This window comes from Fistularia commersonii, chromosome 28 (genome assembly GCF_037954325.1).
Source record: "Fistularia commersonii isolate RoL2024-O1a breed Wild chromosome 28, RoL_Fcom_v1.0, whole genome shotgun sequence".
In the NCBI taxonomy this organism is placed as follows: Eukaryota; Metazoa; Chordata; class Actinopteri; order Syngnathiformes; family Fistulariidae; genus Fistularia; species Fistularia commersonii.
Genome location: NC_141311.1, coordinates 7827343 through 7847074, shown reverse-complemented (window position 1 = coordinate 7847074; position 19732 = coordinate 7827343). Strand labels below are relative to the sequence as shown.

General features: G+C 45.2%; 2 protein-coding genes across 2 annotated transcripts; both read right to left on the bottom strand.

The window, feature by feature from the left end:
• Window positions 1-222: 222 nt before the first annotated feature.
• mettl2a (methyltransferase 2A, methylcytidine) lies at window positions 223-4051 on the bottom strand. Its single transcript, XM_086175745.1, has 9 exons — window positions 3875-4051; window positions 3585-3673; window positions 2726-2949; window positions 2441-2490; window positions 2292-2352; window positions 2054-2193; window positions 1845-1951; window positions 747-812; window positions 223-673 (listed from the first exon to the last, which is right to left on the bottom strand). Exons 1-9 carry the CDS (start codon window positions 4027-4029, stop codon window positions 510-512), a joined length of 1056 nt encoding a protein of 351 aa, XP_086031871.1. The 5' UTR covers window positions 4030-4051; the 3' UTR covers window positions 223-509.
• A 1732-nt stretch (window positions 4052-5783) lies between these two features.
• Window positions 5784-19184, bottom strand: LOC147217417 (integrin beta-3-like). Its single transcript, XM_086175387.1, has 15 exons — window positions 19034-19184; window positions 18245-18330; window positions 17598-17802; window positions 16487-16739; window positions 16220-16382; window positions 15958-16119; window positions 15673-15768; window positions 15498-15587; window positions 15283-15417; window positions 14771-15200; window positions 9803-10025; window positions 8637-8737; window positions 8365-8484; window positions 7863-8029; window positions 5784-7695 (listed from the first exon to the last, which is right to left on the bottom strand). The coding sequence occupies exons 1-15, from the start codon at window positions 19089-19091 to the stop codon at window positions 7630-7632; spliced, it is 2355 nt and encodes a 784-aa protein (XP_086031513.1). The 5' UTR covers window positions 19092-19184; the 3' UTR covers window positions 5784-7629.
• Between the last annotated feature and the right edge of the window lie 548 nt (window positions 19185-19732).

Sequence of the window (19732 nt, the reverse complement as noted above, 5' to 3'; positions counted from 1 at the left end):
CCGCTCCGTCCGCGCCTGTACAGGATCTCCGCGTGCACAACACAATGACACGGCGCGCGCACATGCACACGCAAGACAAAAATAGCGCTTATTTCAAAAGTTGGCAATCCCTTTATAATCTTTTGGGCACTCGCAGTTTTGTCCGAAATACTGATAAGAGTAACACATTTTTTTCAACACACAAATAAAACATTCCTTTGTTGCACAAAACACTCAAATTGATTTATAATTGCATTTTTTATTCATTGCATGTATAAAAAAAGTTGTTTTGTTTTTAAATATATATCTTAAAATCACCCCTGGGTTGAATGGGGGATCTTTCTCAGATTACAGAGCAGAGCTGGACAGATTTGCGTCTTTCAGGTCCTTGACGGTGGACGGGACCACAGTCCCCGTCCAGTCACATCCTCTTCTCCGGAAAGAAAGTGAGCGACGCCTTGATTCCAGGGCTATTGTTTCCGGCTGCGGCTAAAAGGTCAAGCCAGGTGGATTTAACTTCCCGGCCTGGCTCAGCCCTGCGTCTCGGGTGGCTGGGCGCGGGCCCTGCGGTACTTGCACTGGATCCACACCCTGTACATGGTGAGCTGTTTTCCGCGGTTCACCTGCAGCCTCCGATCCACCAGGTTTTGCACTTTCTCTAGTCCAGCCCCGGTGAACAAAGCGTGGATCTCGTCTGACGTAAAACAGACATGAAGGATTATGCTCTGATACGTGGAAATTCAATGTAAACACGGGGCCATTCTCACCTTGAGTAAAGAAATACACCCTCGTTCCGTCGCCACGGACATAGAAGTTTTCCGATAGACACCTTCCTGAGAGAGATGTGTTGATTTGACGTTATTCAACAATGAAGCAAGTGACAATTCTGCCCAATTGGATTTTTAGTGACAACAGGGATGGAGTGAAGCCACTGGTTTTTACACAGTTGGCTAATTATTTCTAAATATTAATCACAAGGAACTGTATGCAAAAAGGAGCAAACTGTAAAAGGTAATTACATATAAATGATATTCATGACACTGTCAAGCAGTATTTACCTCAGACGGCTTTGGGACTTTGTATCGAGGTCACGATTTGGACATTTGTAAAATTCAGAGGTTTCGGTTGGTTCAAATCATGTGGCCGTGTACCAAATGTAATGGTCGCCTTACATTAATCATTTAATGGCAGTTTTTTGGCATAGAGGTGTAAGAAATTGCAATTTTTGGCATAACATCTATGCTCTAAGTACTCCCACCCTCGTAACCTTCAGCAAATATCAGGCAGATTATCAGGTAATAAAACTGTCAGTGGGGTGGCTGGAAATGACTTTATTTCTGCACGCTGGTGTATTAATAGAAAAAAAAGCAATAGCCCTGTGGCCTAAATAAGGAGGCTCCACTTTCTCAGCTCTGGAAATGAAGAGTCCAGTCCAAAAACATACAGTAGGTTAATTGGAAGCATCTAACCCCACCGCGTCCCTCTCTGCAGGACATGCAGAATAAATGAATGGAATATATCATTATTCATTTGTGTCCTACTCTTGACCCTTCTCAATTGTGGAACGCTTTGATGGAGAGTGCTCCATAAATACATTTATCATGACTGTCATTATTTTGGGAAAATACTGGGTTTCTAGAAAATGCAGGATGGGCTCTTTTTGTTGCAGCAAGTGTGTCTTGCAAGTCATCATTGCCATTTAGTACCATCTTCAACACAGCACTTTTACAGGAAACTAAATGTATTAAGGACAGTTACAGGTCGATTGTTTGTTGTAAAATAATTCCATAGAATAAACGCGACCAAACAGGAAGGTTTTCATCATCATTCAGATCACAATGGAGGGGTGTCTACGTCCGACTGACCTTTCTTGAATCGGAGCTGTGCCATGTCGTAGCGTCCGTAGTCCCTGAGCAGCATCATCCCCCCGGGTTTCAGCAGCCGTGCCAGCCTACTGATGGACGACTGCATCCTGAGAAAAGAGGTCAGACTTCAGGACAAAGAGTCGAGGAAAGATGACGAGCGGGTCAAAACAGCGTAAAGACGGCAAAGACAAGAGAAATAACGTTCATACTTGTCTGGATGCAGCGCCGATAGGACAAATATTAGCACGATAACGTCGAGGCTTCCGTCCGGGACCGGATAAGAGGCATTCTCGTCACTGGAGTCGTGAACGAAGGCGAAGCAGCGATCCGGGTCATACTCTGGATTGGTCTGATGAAACACAGCGTTATCTCATCCATTAGCTCGCCGCTTCGCTCATGAATAGTCCCCGTGAACACTCCCGTGTTCCTCTAGCAAAAGCACCTCACCTTGACCAACTCCACAGCCGTGCTGGAGAAGTCGCAGCCGTAAACGAAGAGCCCCGGGTCACTGCCGCGTGTCAAGACAGAAGCGAGCGACAACGCCGGTCAGACACGGCCTGAGCAGCTTGACGGGTAAATATCTGACCCCCACTTACTTGTTGGTCTTCAGGATCGGGAACACGGTGTTGCCCACGCCGCAGCCGACCTGTCCAGAGAGCAGCAGTCCAAACAACACTTGTTTAGCTTGTAAAGGGTTAAAAAAAATAAAACACATCAGCAGACATTTCAAAATAATACAAAAATCCTGACAATCAAGAAACCAACTTTAGCCCAAGCCTGAAAACTTATTGTGTTTCGTGTTGCGGAATTATCCACGGAGGTGACAAAATGAGTCCTATGGCACAAGTAGAATTAAGAATCTAGTAGAATTCATCCCTCACCTCTAGAATGCGGTACGTGGCAGAGGAGCCTGGATAGTCACCATCTGGAAGTGGCAAAGGGGACACTTTTCCACTGTGGCCTGGGTCCGAGGCCTCGGTGTGTCTCTGCTGCGGAGCCAGCTCCGGGAACTCGGTGAAGAGCCAGTGGCGATCTTTGAAGAAGCGGTTCTCGTGTATCGTGTAAAAATCGTTCCAGTACTCATTGGCCCGCACGTCGTAGTCCTCTGCAAGACAGGAAGGGGGAGAGCAAATGATATCAGAGTGATAATCAAGTCTATCTTCACCCCAGCCTGTTTAAAACCCATCAGCTTTAGGTATAAATATTTATTTCATCCCCGTGGGGAAATTCGTTATCTGAAATAAACCCATCGTGGATGAACCACGAGCAGTAGGCTGCCGTCCACCAGTGCCAGGGGAGCAGTTGGGGGTTCAGCGTCTCGCTCAACAACACTTCGACACACCAGGAATGTTCGGTTCTAAAGACCTCCTGCGCCACACTGCCCCCCAAGGTATACCTAACATAGCACATACGTTAAAACAATCATATAGCTTCTACATATGATATCATGATGTTATATGGGGATTTTAATTATTACCAAAGTCACTTTTTTGATCTCTGGCTTTTTTCGGAACACCTATATTTTGTTATTACTCCTAAATCTTGTCGTCATGGGAATTTTTTTGTAATCTGTCACTGTATATGAGGCCCTATGGCTTGATATACCAGCGTTGTGTTTAAACGTTTTACCTTGTAATAGTTTTCGTGCAGCTCTTTGGACAACTGATGTTACAGATATGAGCTTCAGTTAAAAACATAAATAAATCAAATTGAATGGGATAGAAAACAAACGACGACAACCTTGTTTGTCTGGGGGCAGAGGCTGGCTGTTCTCTTGGACTTTACTTCTAGCAGCTGCTTCTTGTTCTTCAGTCCACTCCACGTTGTCCCTGGTTACAAGAGGATTGAAGATGATGATTATTATGAACCTCACGTAACCCAAACTCCTCTGAAAAGCAGTTAATAACGAACACACATACGGTGGTGGGTTTAAAATAAGTGTATTATTTCCAAACACCACCATCAGACCGTAACGCTTATTTCCCAGCCCTGAGGCGGAGCTGTGAAGGGGTCTGGCCGTTGATACCAACCACGCGTTATGCTGAAAGATCTGCCGCGGGTCGGTGAGGAACCGCGTCCCGAACTGAGGCCTCTTCACGTCACCGGCGGGGGAATCCGTTAGTATTAACGGCGGTTCCCCGCTGCCTCCTTCCACTCCGTCTGCAGCGGCACCGGGCGCCGCCATGTTCGCGCTGACGCAACGGAAGAGGGGCGGCGGCGCGTCACCGCGTTGCGTTCAGGTAACATTGGAAAAATTGCATAACCACCTTCGCGGGCCAACCAGGATTTCTTATTGGTCTTAAACGTGAAAAACTATTCATCGGTTTTGGTTGCATCGAGGAACTAACTTTACATTAAAGTTCCACCATAGTTGTTTATGAAATATTCTGCCTGAGTGTGTCGTTTCTCTGTTATTGCATGCCCCGACTGCTTTAAGGGTGCTTTTTGAAAACAATTATTATCATTAAAAGTAAAGTAAATTGAGAGCTTGAACAATAAAATCCACATTACTCCTCACCCGAAACCTGAAAGTGTCACTCTTCCGTTTATGGTTCTGTACAGACATGGTCTTTCTCTGTGCTTGAGAAATAATTGCGGTTGAGGTAACTGTGATAACTAGTGTTTTCGATTTCGAGTGTCTTGAGAGTTTGTGTTTGTTTTTTTTTTGTTTTTTATATTTTTTAACCCAAACACGGGTATAATCCGCAGCTCCGTGTCGTTCTTGAGCACTAGAGGGCGACATATCACAAGACTAAATCGACCTTTTGAGGCTGAGCCGTTAAATGCAAAGGCTCGCAAACTGAATTCCACAGGTCGTCAGTAACATCCTGGACATGTGCAAAGATATTGGGCTTTTTTTATATTACTTTTTGCTCTCCTTGTTCTTGCTGTTATTAGCAGCAGCAGTTGCAACAGTGGCGCCCACAAGCTATGTCAAAAGCAGAAATGCAAACAGCACCTTAACTGTTGTGTCACGCACTAATAATAACATCTGCTACTTCCGATAATCACGCTGTACTTTGTATGTTGTATTGTGTGTAATGTACCTTGTCCAGTTTACCTCAATGTTGGTATTTTGTGTAACTGGCGACCAGAATCAAAGTCTTTCTCCTTCTTCTCCTTTCGGCTTTTCCCTTCAGGGGTCGCCACAGTGAATCAACCTTCTCCATCTAACCCTACTCTCTGTATCCTCCTCCCTCACACCAACTACTTTCATATCCTCTCTCACAACGTCAGTAAATCTTCTCTTTGGTCTTCCTCTAGACCTCCTGCCCGGCAACTCCAATTCCAGCATCCGTCTACCAATATATTCACTCTCCTTCCTCTGTACATGACCCAGCCATCTCCGTCTGGCTTCTCTGACCTTCTCTCCAAAACATCGAACATGTGCTGTTCCTCTGTGAGAATACCTGGTCAATAGAGCTGATTTTGATAGATATTAGTGAGTTGACAGCTGTTAAACTGTTTTTAACTACTGTATTTACAAGTGAAAGAATGCACATTATCAAGTGTGTCTGGTTAAGTGTATCCAGTTAAAGATGGGCACACATTTCTATGCAATATATAAGCTGGTTTTACAGCTGACTGTCTAACATTTGCATGTGATTACTTACTTTTTTTAAATTTATCTGAACAATTAATAAGCAAAACCAAAGAGCCAGACTGTACTGTTGCATATCAACCCCCCTCCCCCCCCATCCTGCCAATTTGGATTCTCTTTTCATATATTTGTTTTTAACATGGATGGGATGACCTTTTATTAGTCCAAAAGTGGAGAATGGGCTGCTTATGCACTGGAATGTTGACCAGACGACAGAAGACATGGCCAACCCCTTGATTAAACATGCCTCATATTTATAAAAAGTGAATTTATTGGAAGTGTTTTGATACAAAATAAAACCACTATGGACAAAACTGTGATAATAGTACTTTGTGTTCTTTTGGTTCAGTTTCTTTATTCAAGTGCAAATGACATTCAGATAAACAGTATAAAAATCAGCTTAGGACAGCACACACAGGATGGACCGTGGCATTAATGTGACGTGGATGCTGTGAAACACACCGCGGGATGTAAGGGGACGTGCAAAGGTAATAAATAACATTTTGCAGAAGCCTAGATGTTGCTGATGTGCAGTTAAGCAAAATGGTTTAAAAAAACATAGTTTGAACACACAAGCAATAGGAGAAGAAACATCTGAGGGCTTTATGTGCGCAATGAGCATCGACGGAGGGCTGACATGTTTACCAGCCTTTTTCCCCACCCCATCACAGAAAAGTTCATAAAAAAATACTCAGTCTTATGAAACTCACACTTAATGAAATAAAAGGCTAGAAGGCAACTTGATTCATAATTGTAAGGCTTTTGTATTAAAGTGATGTGCAGTTTTAGCCTATATTTTGTGTGTGCGTGAGAGGAAATAGATTTGTTCACTGTTACGTGACACATCTCCCAATTTACCTGCCGGGATGAAATTGGGTTGCTGCTCTTTGTTTTCAATGATTTTTCTGCGTTTGTGCTTTGATTGTGCTCTGAGTGGTTGTCAGATTTTAGCTTGAGACCAAAGGACGGAGACTTTTAAACTTCGGTAGAATGTTCTGTTGAAGTGCACGGTGATCTGTAAGCATCTGTACCCCAGCAACTGACTGCATCCGGATCTTTATTTCACACTGCTAACTTACAGCTCATCTTAAATAATGAATTAGCCGATCGGACATCGGCCAAAAATAGCTTTGACCTTTGTTTAATGAAAGCCATCATGGAGTAGTCAGGGTGAAGTCAGGGCAGTGCAATAGCAGACCACATTTTAGGATCAATAGTAGAACCAGCAGAGTTCTCTTATCTGCTGTACGGGCCAGGAGGAAAGTTAGACATTTCCCTCCATTACCATTGACTTGCCCCCCCCACAACAAACAATTCTAATGTCCACAAAAAATGGCTTTAAGGCTTTTTGGCACTTTGTAATTACGCATTGCAAGAACATTGCAAAGGCACAACAGATCATTATCTTTTCATATAATTAAAAATATACTCCACAAACCCAAACACCAGGATGATGCAAAGATAATAGGGAAGTCATAGCGGTTAGCAAATTCCACAACGCTGCATATAAAAAAACGACACAGACCAGAAACATCGAGAATTCTGTGCCATGGAGGCTCTTGAGCATCCTTATTACACATGATCATTTATCTGATTGGTTTTGACCTATCTGACCGATTTTTGTCAGGAAAACGCTTTTGAGCTTCAGATTCAGAAGAAATAACTAATGACAATAATTTAATTCTATAAAAAGTTCAACATTTTTTTACAATTCTATAAAAAAGTCCTATTGGAAAAAAAATCCTATTGCATTTCCACTTGTTATAATAAGAAGTCTTCTTCTGTTTTGACAGAGGCTTTGAAACTACCGAACGCTCTTCCTTTTATTCTTTCAAATTGAATGGGATGGAAAACAAAAAAGAAAGAATAAAGAATAAAGAATAGAGAATAAAAAAACAACAAAAAAAAAACACACACACACAACAGAATGTATCTCAAAGTCCTATAAAAAAAAGTCAAATTGCCTACTCACATTAAAAGCTGCACTTCCTCTTCAAAATGCACAAGATGCGTGATGGAATCACGCTGGTGACAGAAATAAATAGTTGTGAGCTACAGTAGCCAGACACAGTGACAGTGTAAATAATTTTCCTCTCCAATTTCTATTTTTCTCTTTTTTTTTTCGGATACTACATTCCATCTCTGTCGTTGACCCCTGAGTTGTGGTTTTTGTTGCGTCCACGTTTAGGTGCCCCTGTACGCGATGTTGGTGAAGGTGGACGTGGCTCCTTTATACAGCGGGTTGTTTGCCTGAAAAATGTAAATGGCAAAGCGTTGCTTAATTTCATTTGTTTGTTTGTTTTTTAAGGGATTTTCAAGACTTCCTTCCAACAGAGGGCAGCCATATCCTACCCCTGCATTTTATTATGCTTTTAAGAAACCCACAACCGTGATCCCCAGTCAGTGCGGGTTCTCACCGTATCCCACTTGGCTTTGGCGCGCTCCTCCTCGAACCTGGCAAATTCTTTGCGGTCGTGGATGGTGACCAGCAGTTTCCAGATGAGAAGCCCGACGAGGCCCAGGAGCAGGATGGCTCCAGTCACCGGCAGCAACACCGTCAGGATGTCAGGACCCTCGGGACACTCTGATGGCCGACAGACAGGGAGACATTTTCTTGTCGGGGATTCGCATTTTCATGTACTTGATGGAGAAGTTGCGATTCAGTCATCGGTGGCGGTGGCCTCGTCATACGATACACTTCCCCTAAATATCTAGCGGAGCACTGCAGTGTGTGTGGAAGAGTGTAGCTGTGGTTAACTGGCGGATGATGTGCTGCGCTGCAGAAAAGTACATATTATTGGACGCACAAGCTGCCAGACTGACTGTGTGGCTTTCGGGGGGGGCGAACGCTCAACTCTGTCCTAATAATCTGCCCTAAATCCAGAGCCTTAAAAAAGTAAGAAACACCCCAAACGGTACCTGGCTCGCTCTGCACGAACAGTATGGACTTTCCACTTTCATCCTCATAATACTGGAAGTGCTCCACGCAGTCGTTCTCATCTTTGTACGAGCAGTTCACCGCATTCTTATCGTGGAACACTGTCGGGTCAAAGAGACGGGAAAGGAGAGGAAGGAGCGATGAGGATACACCGTCAGAATGAGCGAACACGGTCGGAGTTGCATTCGAGAACATTCCTCTCACGTAATTGGCTGTATTTATGTGGCAGAGAGAGCGGCGGAGGTGTTCTCACCCAGTTCATCCACTACTCTGATTTCATCTTTGCAGATTCTGTTGCAGCTGTTGTCTTCGATGTACTGGCCCCGCTTGAAGTGCTGGCATTCCACGCACTCCCTGCAACACAAGGTGCCGTCAGTTGGCGTCACACGGTCTCATGGTTATTTTTTTTTTTCCCTGGATGCTGTTTGGATTCGACTTGATTTGCAGGAGGCAAACATAAGTGCGGTTTTGCGAACCTTCCCTGGTGTGCGTGAGACCACATCTGATCTTGTTGGGGTAATCACAATAGAGAAAAGTTTCCGCGCTTCGAAATGCTTCGCTGCAGTTTTTTGCGAAGATTTTAGAAAACAGTCAATACATTGGTTGTCCTGGAGAATTTGGACTGGTAAGTATTCAGAAGAGTATTCTTTAGATTCGCTGCATTCATTTCTTTTGGTTTTGACTTTTGTCCTCGACAAAACTGCAAATTCAGCTGGATGGATGACTGCAACAAGGAAATATTCCATCTGATAAATCCCCACGACGCTCAGTACCTTTAGCAACAAGATACCAAGTTATCTGTATCTCGGTAACTCATTTGGCTGCCGATGGTCCCCTTCGACAAGGATTAGTTCGTGACAACAGGCTCGAGTTTAAAACAGCCAGTGAAACGATCATGTGTTTTAGGAAGTCGTAAACTTGTGACTGATCAGCTGCATTTCAATGAACGCCACGGCGCCACCCCTGCATCTTTTGAAGAGGGGGAAAAATTCTACCAGTTTGTTGTAGGAAAAGTCACTGAGCTTTGCTTGTCCTATTCCAACTTCCAGTGACGAAACCACCCTCCCGATACGGAAGCAGATGATTTGCGCCCGATGGACTCCTCTGACAGTGGGCACCACAATCCTTTTCCTGCAGGCGTCCGTGTGACACATTCAGACCTACGCATTCAGATTAGCCGACGGATGCGCCAGCTATCGTCTTCCAGCTGCATACTCGCTAATCTCCAGTGCAGGAATGGTCGAAATCAACAAAGGATGTAGGTCTAAGATGTCATGTTCGCTGACAACTGCTGCCAAGATGACCGCAAAACCCACTCAAAGTGTAGGAGCGACTACACAAGACATGTAGAAAGTTGGATTTTTTTTCAAAGAGTGCTGTTTTTAACCTATCTGCTCCGTTTCAAAATGATGCAATTACTTTTTAATGGTGCAGGAATCAGGACAAGTGGGACATTTCTCACAGGTGGCTCCGTAGGCCCCGGGCTGAGTGCACTGACACACGCCGCACTCACAGAAGCCCCGGCCGCTGCACAGCATGCCCATGCTGGACATGCAGGTGTCTATGATGGTGGAGCAGTTGCAGTTCTCTCCCTTCCATCCTTGAGCACACTGGCAGGAGCCACAGCTACACTTCCCGTGGTCTGAAAGAGGTTAAAGGAAAAGGGTGTGAGAGGCAGGTCTCATTAGAGCTCTTAGTCAAAACAATAACATCAACCTGGTCTGACGGGGCTGCGGGGTAGCCGTGAATCTGACAAAAAAACAGGAAACATCTTGCGTTTTCAAACGCAGCATGTTCACGGTGAACTTACATTAAGATCATCATCTTGATGAAGCTTATATCATATAAATGCAAGTTTAAATTAAACTTTTTCGAGTCAAGTCTACGCAACAGTCTTCAAAACAAAATGACACGGAGCTAATTACACAATTACACAAAGGTTGTCATGCCGAACACCAGTGAGTCTTTTTTTTTTTTTTTTTTTTTTTTTTTACTTTTAATGTCTTGGACATGGAAAGGAAAATTGACATGTTTTGAAAACACCTGTATGCTCAGACACACTCGCTTCACCCGCAAGTTTTTTCATTCTTAGTTCTGTATTATCAAGCGTCATATCTCCACCCTTTAATTGAAGATATGGGATTTATTTTATTTGTTTTTTCAGCCGCAAGTGCCAATCCAAGAGTTAGTTGTCATGTTTTTTTTTTTTTTAATTATGTTTTAATTTGCCATTTAAATCTTCTGATGATGTAACAGCTGAGTGTTTGAAGCATTTCCTGGCAAATGATGTGGCATCAGTTTCTTTGTAATTTCGATCTAGGTCAGAAAAGACAGGAAACGAGCCACTGTGGGAGAGCAGCATTAATGAAACCCAATGTCCCCGCAGGCAGGCGGGTAACAACTCACACCACTTCCTGAGGCTCATATTCACCCGGTCTTTCTCGCGACTGCGTTAAAATGACATGTCCGTTTAGCGGCGGAGTCTGGAGGCTACAGAACAATGCATCGGCACATCCAGGCACCGCTGGGACCAAAGTGGCGTCCCAGAGCTGACAGGGTTCTTAGCGGGGAACCAAATTTATTTTGACAAAGGATGACTAAGTGAGTGAGTCACAGCCCCCCGCTGGACTCGGCCGGGGTGAGGTGCATGTGTGTCTGTCGTGGGGGTGGGGGGAAGGGGTTCTGAACATGAAATATCACAGCCCCTAATTCAAAAGCTTAAAATATGACGTTTTGTGTTTTTAAGCCGCACGTACTTCCTGTTGAGTCAGATGAGATCATGACGGACTAAGAGAGAACTTTCTGAAGACGAAGGGCCGGATAGTATTGGTTGAAAAAAAAATAAACCTCTTCAAAAACTCCTGGTTCAGTCACCCATGTGGAGCATATCTCCATGATAAAACCTTGTTGTAGGTATTTGCACATGCTAATAGTAGCTACCGAGGCTTGAGGATTGAAAATTCATCCATTCATTCAGTCAGTCATTCATTATCTGTATCACTTATCCTGCACTCAGGGTTCCCCGTCAATCACAAGGCCTCATTTAGATTCAAAGAGCTGTCTCTGCGCGGCGAACCATCAAGGTTCTTCAGGTAATTCCTTAAAGCTTCAGATGTTTTTCTGACTGAATGTTGTTCCTGACTCTACTTTCTTCTTGTCACAGATGGCGCCAGGTCCTGTTCTAACTGTTGAGACACGGCTGATCTGGGAAGTCCATGTTCTCCACAATAGGGTTATCAATGAGTGTGTATTATAGTGTTACAACATGTAACGTTCTTAAGCATTTTCAGTTTGGTTCCACTTTGAATTTAGAGGTGTTTTTGGCCTGTGAGTTCCCTGAGAGCTATTTACAATCCAAAAAAAAAATATGTCGAGCGCCATTTACAGCGGGAACCACACCTCCATGAGTGTTCTTAAAGAAACAATTTGCACAGAATTAATCTCCCCCTTGAAATGTCTTTACTGATTGAGAAAGGATTCTCGCAGTGCGTCGCTCAGCGGAACCGCGGGATTGAAAATTCACCTCCACCCGGTGGGAGGGAGAGACGACTCACCCGCAAGAGTTTACATCATCCCAGTGTGCTGTGAGACGGGGGGCTAATCCAGCCCATTCATCACATGCACAGGCTTTGGGAAAGGTTAACAAGGCGGGAGGGCGGATGAGAGTTAAAGTACAAAAAAAAAAAAAAAAAAAAAAAGACACGGATAAGTTAAACAGACAGGGAGATTGCTAGAGAACAGTTTGAGCAAAAGCCTGCAAGAGGAATGCAAACTTTCCTGCTCCCCCTTCCAATAGTATTTATGGACCCTGAGGCTGGGCTTGCTGACTCCTGCTCCTCCGCTCTGCGCCGCAGCCCCTTGGCAGAGAAAGAAATATACCGCCACGGGGAATGACACGGAGGCTTTGGAGGAGCCACAGGTCGCGGAAGCCTCAATTGAGCTGAGGCCGAGGGACACTCATTCTCCGAAAAGCCAATAGCCACACGATTTACTGAGGCTCGCCGCCTTTCCTGGCCCAATTTAAACCTCACGATATCCTGGTGTGTATGCGTTGGCCTTCGGGCGAGGTGAGTGTGTGAGGTCCCGTATGTCGTCAGCAACTGCCTTAATACCTTGTTCTCCGTAAGACAGCCCCTGTTGAGAGTCCCTCTGGACAACCCCGTGTTGACAAAAGTAAGTCATATTCCAAGACGATTTCAGTTTGCAAACACACGGTTGGCTCCTATTTGCTTGGGTCCCCCCGCCATGACCCCTCTTTTAATGTTCAAAAACAACAGCAAGATTATGCGGGTACCTTAAGCTGGTGGCAGCCAGCGACTTGCATGACAGTGTGTTGCAACACCGGGGCGCTGGTCCTCTCTGTCTCGGCTTACATGCAGTTTCACAATTCACTGCGTTTTTCAACACGCTTTACTTACAGGGATCGATGACAGGCATTTGCTCACACGGGTCCTGACTGTAAATAGCTGTTCATAGCACACTGTATAATTTTGGTCGCATTAATTTTAATTGCTGCGTTCATTTTTTGTACCAAGCTGTACTGAGCTGTGCTGGACTGCTGTTTCCTGCCACTGCCCCAATAATCCAGATTATGTCAGATCATCTTGCTTTATCTTATCTTGTCCTGATAAGGTGAACGTATTAGAATTTTCTACCCGGACGGCAATGCATGTTTCGGCCTGCCGAGCCGTATATGGAGTTTCTTTCTGTGACAGGGAACCAGGTGCCTCTGCTCACACATGGAAAATGGGAATCATCAAGGAGCACTACTCTGTGATCAAACCCAGTTGTGTGTATTTGTCCACTGAAATAGCAGCCACCGGGGTTCGAGGATTGAAAATTCATTTATTCATTCATGGCTTATCCTACACTCAGGATCGCCAAGGGCTGAAGCTAATCTTGGACCGGCTATCTGTCAATCACAGAGCCTCATATAAAGACACACAACTATTCACAATCTCGTTTGCGTGTCTGGGCAATTCAGGGTCTCCAATGAGCCCACTGCATGTTTTTGGACTTTGGGAGGAAACCGGAGAACCCGCACAGAAGGGCTCCCTGTCAGAATCGAACCGGGGACCCTCTTGCTGTGACGTAGGAGTGAAAACCACTCCGCCACCAAAATTCAAATAAAAAAAATCCAAAAGTTTACTCTTCTTAATGCAAGTGGGGGCAGAAAAAGATTTTCACCAATATTTCCCCACCAGCTCCACTCATTTAAATCTCTGCTGCTGACTGCTGTTACATTAAAGAACCCGACGACAAATCTTATCAATGTTTTATTAGCCTAACTGAGTTTCGATGTGCGGCCTTGTACAGGCTGCTAATGGGGAGGGACAGCATGTCCTGTTGTGTTGCGCGTAGAAGGAGCACGAATCACACTGGGTGATTCGTGCCAATTGCTTGTGTTCTTCATCAAGCCCGAGTGCACGTACCAACACAGACACGCACACACCCAGCACGCACTCACACACACACACACACACACACACACACACACACACACACACACACACACACACACACGCACACACACACACACACACACACACACACACACATACACACACGCTTTGTTTACAGGCCAGAGAGAAGGATTTGCCATTTGTAAGCATTACTGTTGTTGTTAAACTGCTAAAGGATATAGTTGTATATCTTTTACAAATATTGACTTCCGACTTTGGTGTGTATGTGTATGAGGTGGGGGGCGGGTGTCCTTTTCTTATTAATTATACACAATCAACAAAAAAAGAGAAAACTATCCTGTTAAGATGTGTTTACAGTCTGAAAGGGTCTGGAAACAGACAGAACATTCTCTGGTCTGCTGAGGCCTCCGCGGGGAAAAGGGAAAGGAAGGGCATGCCAGTCTTTCCTGCTAACTTTTCCTTGTTATTATGAGAAAACATATTTTGTAATAACCTCCAGTGGAGTCAAGCTATGGCTGACCTGCACTAGAACTGAAATCTTTATTCGGTTCCTCCCAACACCCTGTTCATTTGTGAGACGGTGAGACACTTATAACAATGAAATATATGACTTGAGATGTTGCGAGGTAGTTCAAAAGAACGCTGTTCCACAGATGGCGTGTGGAATGTTCCAGTGAAACCAGGACATTGTTTCTGGAAAGCATGCAGCCTATTAATTCAAGCCGCATAGATGGGAGCAGAAATTTCAACTCTGGTCGCATAAAGCCACAGCTATTAGCCCGGCGATGTGGCACAGATGAAAATGTAGTATTTGTTGTATCGCGAGGTGAGCCGACCGCATTCAGCCCACGTCTTTCGATCTCACGTTGAATAACATTATGTTTGTTTTAGCAAAAGCCATGTGATCTGATAAGAGACGGCGCAAAAACGGCGAGTGCAAATAGGAAGAAGCGTGTCTACTCACTGGAGCACAGGGCGCCCCTGAAGCGTAGACAGTTGAAGTCATCGCACTCGCAGAGTTTTCCCCACACCTGACCGAACTCATTGGAGTAGCAGGCGCACTGTCCGCACAGACAATCCCCACGCCCGTTGCAGACGGCGGCCCCCGGTTTGGAAATGCAGTTGGCATCGTCGGAGGGGCTGTAGTCCTCCAATGAGCACTGGCAGTTCGGGCCCAGCCGCCCCTGGTGACACCGACACACGCCGCACTCATAGGTGCCGTTGCCTCCGCTGCACAGGGTACTGTTTTCTACGGCCTCTGCCTCGCAGTCGCAGCTGCAAGCGAAATCCATGGTGACCTCCAGCGCGTCCCTGAAGCCCAGAGGTTTGATGGTGAGTTTGTGGGTCTTCTCCTTTGGGCAGCTGCGCAGCTGAGCCTCCACACTAAAGGACACCTGCAGAGGAGGACGGGTGACACCATTGGGCGGTCGCAGGATGCGTGAGGATTCGGGCTCTGCCTGCACGGCGTCTACGTACCGTGTCTCCAATCTTTAAGCCGGTGCACGACTTGAGCCCGGGGATGATTTCTCCATTCAGGCAGGAGGCGTTGAAGTGGAGGAGCAACTCCTCCGGGACTCCGAGCACCTCCAGTTCCACTTTTGAGCGAATTTTCTGCCCGCAGGGATTGATCACAGGTCAAACACGCCGGCTGTTGATCGACGGCCACGGACAAACGACAAATACCGTCTTACAGCATAGGCCTCCTCAATCAGCTCAATAACGTTCCCGGAGTCACCGGACAGTGTTCCCACAGTCGTGCCTGGAATGAGCTGACTGTACTCCTGAAAAGAGCGACACGGAAGGAAGGTGACGCAGCGATTCGTGTGTTTATATACCGGTAACTACAACACAACCCGGTTCAATTACCTTGTACAGCGGCACCACGTAGTTGGTCACTGCGAATATCAAATTGATGTTATTTTCTGCCATTTTATCAGTCATTAGGGCCAAGGAAGGGTAGTCCTGCAAATTATAGAGATCAGGTAAAGTTTGTCATAAATCCCCACATGTTCGTACCTTTTAAGAATGGCGCCAAGGTAACATTTTTGTTAGGCATCTGAAGAAAAGCCAAATGTGTCCCAAAACGTCAGGCTAAATTTAATTTATCTTAGTGCTGGAGGCCTCTTGGTTTTTAACATTTCAGTTCTTTACCAAAATAGTGGTTTTGTTGTAAATGTTGTTACTGTCCAGATGACACTCCCCGTCATTCGGCTGGACGATGCCGGCAATACGTCCATCGAGAGCGATGTGTGTTTTGGCATCGGTGGTGAAGACAAGCAGGTGGGAGGCATCTGGACGCCAGCCGATCCTTTCCTAGATTCGGCGGTTATTTGAGTAACACGACAGGAGAGATTATTTCCCGTGCAAGTGTTTGACGTGTGCTAATGCCTGCCTGTCTGTTGATGTGCTTTACCTTGCACACCACCGCCTGCATGATGGCGTCGAATCCACCTTCTGGCGCATCTCTATTTCGAGACACCTGCTGCTTCGCCACCTCCTCGGTGAAGCGCCACACCTCATCCGTCAGCGGCAGCACATGCTTAAACCCGAACTGAGCCAGGCATCTCTCGTTGATCCTAAATATCCAATAAGTTACGTAAGGGAAACTCTTATGAAACGCGACTGAACAGTTAGTCATTAAAAAAGCGTTGCCGACGTCAATGTCGTCTTCCCTACCTACCCAACACAGGGGTTATTGATTGCCTCATGGGGGTGCATGTACATGTACGGGGACACGGTCTTGTCAACAAAGGCCCCAAAACCCATGCGGAGGTTGCTCGTGGTCCTTCCCATGGTGTCGGCCAGCTCGTTGCCCAAGGTGCGCAGACGAGCCAAGTCGTCCTTCATTGAAAACGACAGGTCCATCAGGTAGTACAGGTCCACTGGGTAGTCCTCCACCTGCTTCACCGATACCGTGAAACGCTTGGAGTCACCTGCAGGGAGGGCGCGAGGGGTGGGGGTGGATCGGGGTCACACATTCGATAAGTGCAGAAGACATATAGAGGGGGTCAAGAAAGGACGATGCCGATGTTGTACTAATCATCTACTCGCGTCTCTTAAAGTCCCAGATCTTTTTCCCAATGTGTGATTCTGTTGCGCGAATTGTTTCCACTTGGTTCATGTTCTGCCTGGGTTCTCTCCGTGTTCTCCAGCCTGGGTTCTCTACAGGTGCTCTCTCTTCCCACAACAGTCCAAAAAATGTTCATTGAAGAGGTGGGAATGAGCCAGTGAATGCTTGGATGACTCTGTATGAGAAGCCTATGATTGACAGTTGAGTTGTCCAGGGTGTATGCTGCCTCTCACTCAATGACAGCTGAGATTGGTTTCAGCCCCGCAATGACCCTGACTGCAGGAAAACTGGCGTATGAATGAATGAATGAATGAATGTTGACATTTCTTGAAAATGGACTTTTGGATGTGGTAAGCAATTCCTTCACTTGCAGCGGGCCCAGCACCAAGAAATACGAGAACGAGGGACAGGTGCCAAAACTACAGGTATACCTTCACACCTTCGTATCAATCAAAAGATTATACGACAGCTGCATCTTCTTTCTGCCATCATCATAACCTTTACCACTTTTCCAATAAGGTTGCTTATTTAAATATAATATATATAGATAATAATTCAGCAAATTTTCCTGGTTAAGTCATCCATCTCATCACACAAGTCATTTTGCATTATGTCCTGAGTAGAGAATCCACACTGGGAAATTCTCACAAAAAGTAGTTTTGCTTGCGTGTAATGACTAACTCATTGGCCTTCTTTTGTGTTGTTGTCACATCGTTCTTACCCGGTCTCAGCGTCATGTGGATTTTCTGAGGCGTTATCTGGGTGACATCGCCGGCCGTCCCGGAGGCCTTGTCGCTGAGGGGGTCGCTCTTCTCGATGTTCAAGGTGCTGGAGGGGAACTCTATGGCGTCCTCGCTGCACTCTCCGTCCAGCAGGTTCTGCTTCAGGTCGCAGCGGGACACACTGGACCCGCCCTTCCCGAATTTCTGAAACAATCCCCGACCCCCCCGACTGAGTGTTAGGCACTCCAACAGTAAGAGATTTCGGGATAAGATTCGGCTTAAGTTTTTACACTGAAAGTCTGAAGTTACTTGAACATGAAATAAAAATTAATCTGTCGTCCATAACTTTGAAACGACTAACTTATTTAGTAACTCAGCTTCATTCAAAAACAAAAGATCTCAAACTCAATCTGCCAATTTAGGGCCATATAATTATATGCTCAATAAAATTCTTTAAATGCTTCTGATTTTGCATTTACTTGTAAATATGGGCTTATTTTTATTGCACAAGACCAAGACGTAACATCTTGTGGGAAAGATTGACATTGCACAAACACCTACCGACGGAAAACAGGTGAAGCAATTCACATGAGGAGCATGATTCTACATGTTTTCTTTACTGTCTTTTTCTTGTCATTTTTTTTACCTCCTGAGAACACCAGGCGCAGCTGGGATGAATTGCCAAACACTGCTGACAAGTTGTCACTCCTTTGGACGTGCAAATATTTGAACCTGTGACGATTGAAATAAGAATGAAATGGAAAATGATAAAAACCTGTGGAGCAATACTTATTTTAGATAATCTGCAATAAAATGCACTGACTCTTAACACTAGAATGTTTTATAAGGTCTAATACAGATTAATACAGGAAGTAGTATTTACTCTGATAATGACACATATCTGACAGCAAAAGACAATATTGGCAATATTGATAAAGCAAATCAACTAGAATTCTCATCCTGTGTGTCATGTATCCATGGGTGTGGTTTGGTAGTACACAACACCGGTCACCAAATATCATGTCCCCCATAAAACATAAAAGTCTATAAAGCATAAAAGAAAATCCACATAAAAATACAAGAATGTCACCAGCAGGTAAGCTGTCACTGTCATGGACACCAGCAATGCGAGCAAGGGTTGGGTTTGTTTGACATAATGTATCAAAGGTGTAAAGGATAGTCTGAGATGTTTCGTCCTCGGGGCCCCGGGCCGTGCGGGCCGTGCGGGCCGTGCGGGCCCCCTCTCGGTCACTTCTAGGAGAAACAACGACTTTTCACTCCCTTTTAAGGGAAACAGTCCGGGGCTGAGTTCTCTGCAGCTTCCGTCGCCCGTGAATCAGCGCAGAACCCCAACCCTCTGAGTCATTTATTAATTTATCTTTAAAGAAAAAAAACATTCATAACACTTTGAAAACATTTTTTTTAATAAACTCACCTGAGGTGGTCGCCAGAAAGAGAAAGAGCGCCTGTAGGAATGCGGGAAAAGTTGCCATGGCTGCAGAGGAGCCGCCGAGCTGCCGTACGTCCGACCGTCGTCCCTCCGGAGCGGCTCAGTAACGCCGCCTCTGCTCGGCCACGGTGAGCGTGCGTGTGTGTGTGTGTGTGTGTGTGTGTGTGTGTGTGTTCGTCATCTCGCCTCCCACCCGTCAACCCAGCGTCTGAGGCTGCAACGCCCAACTTTCATCCGCGTTGGACTAAGTTTGCAGCAACAACAATTGCGACTGTAAAGGACAAAATAAATAAATAGAAATAGTAAATTATTTTCTCGCTTCTAGCTTCCCTTTCTATTTTTGTCTTTTGCAGAGTTCTTGACATTTAAGGAACATTTCTGGGGGAGGAAATCCTTTTATTTACCAACCTGAATCATGAGCTCGTTTCCCGCCTGGTCGGGTGGATGGCGCCTCCCCGTGAAAGCTTTGCTGTGTTTTATGATTTTTCTTTATTTTCTTTTTTTTTCTTTAAATCTTATTTTGAATGTAAACATAGAATTTCATGGGCAAAATGATCACAAAATACTAACAACAAATGAATAAGTAAACGATGAATGCTCCCTCTCAAAAATAAACAAAATATAAGAACTTCCAATGGTGAATGTCCACCCATCCTGTTAAAAACAGCAATGTTTTAGTTTATC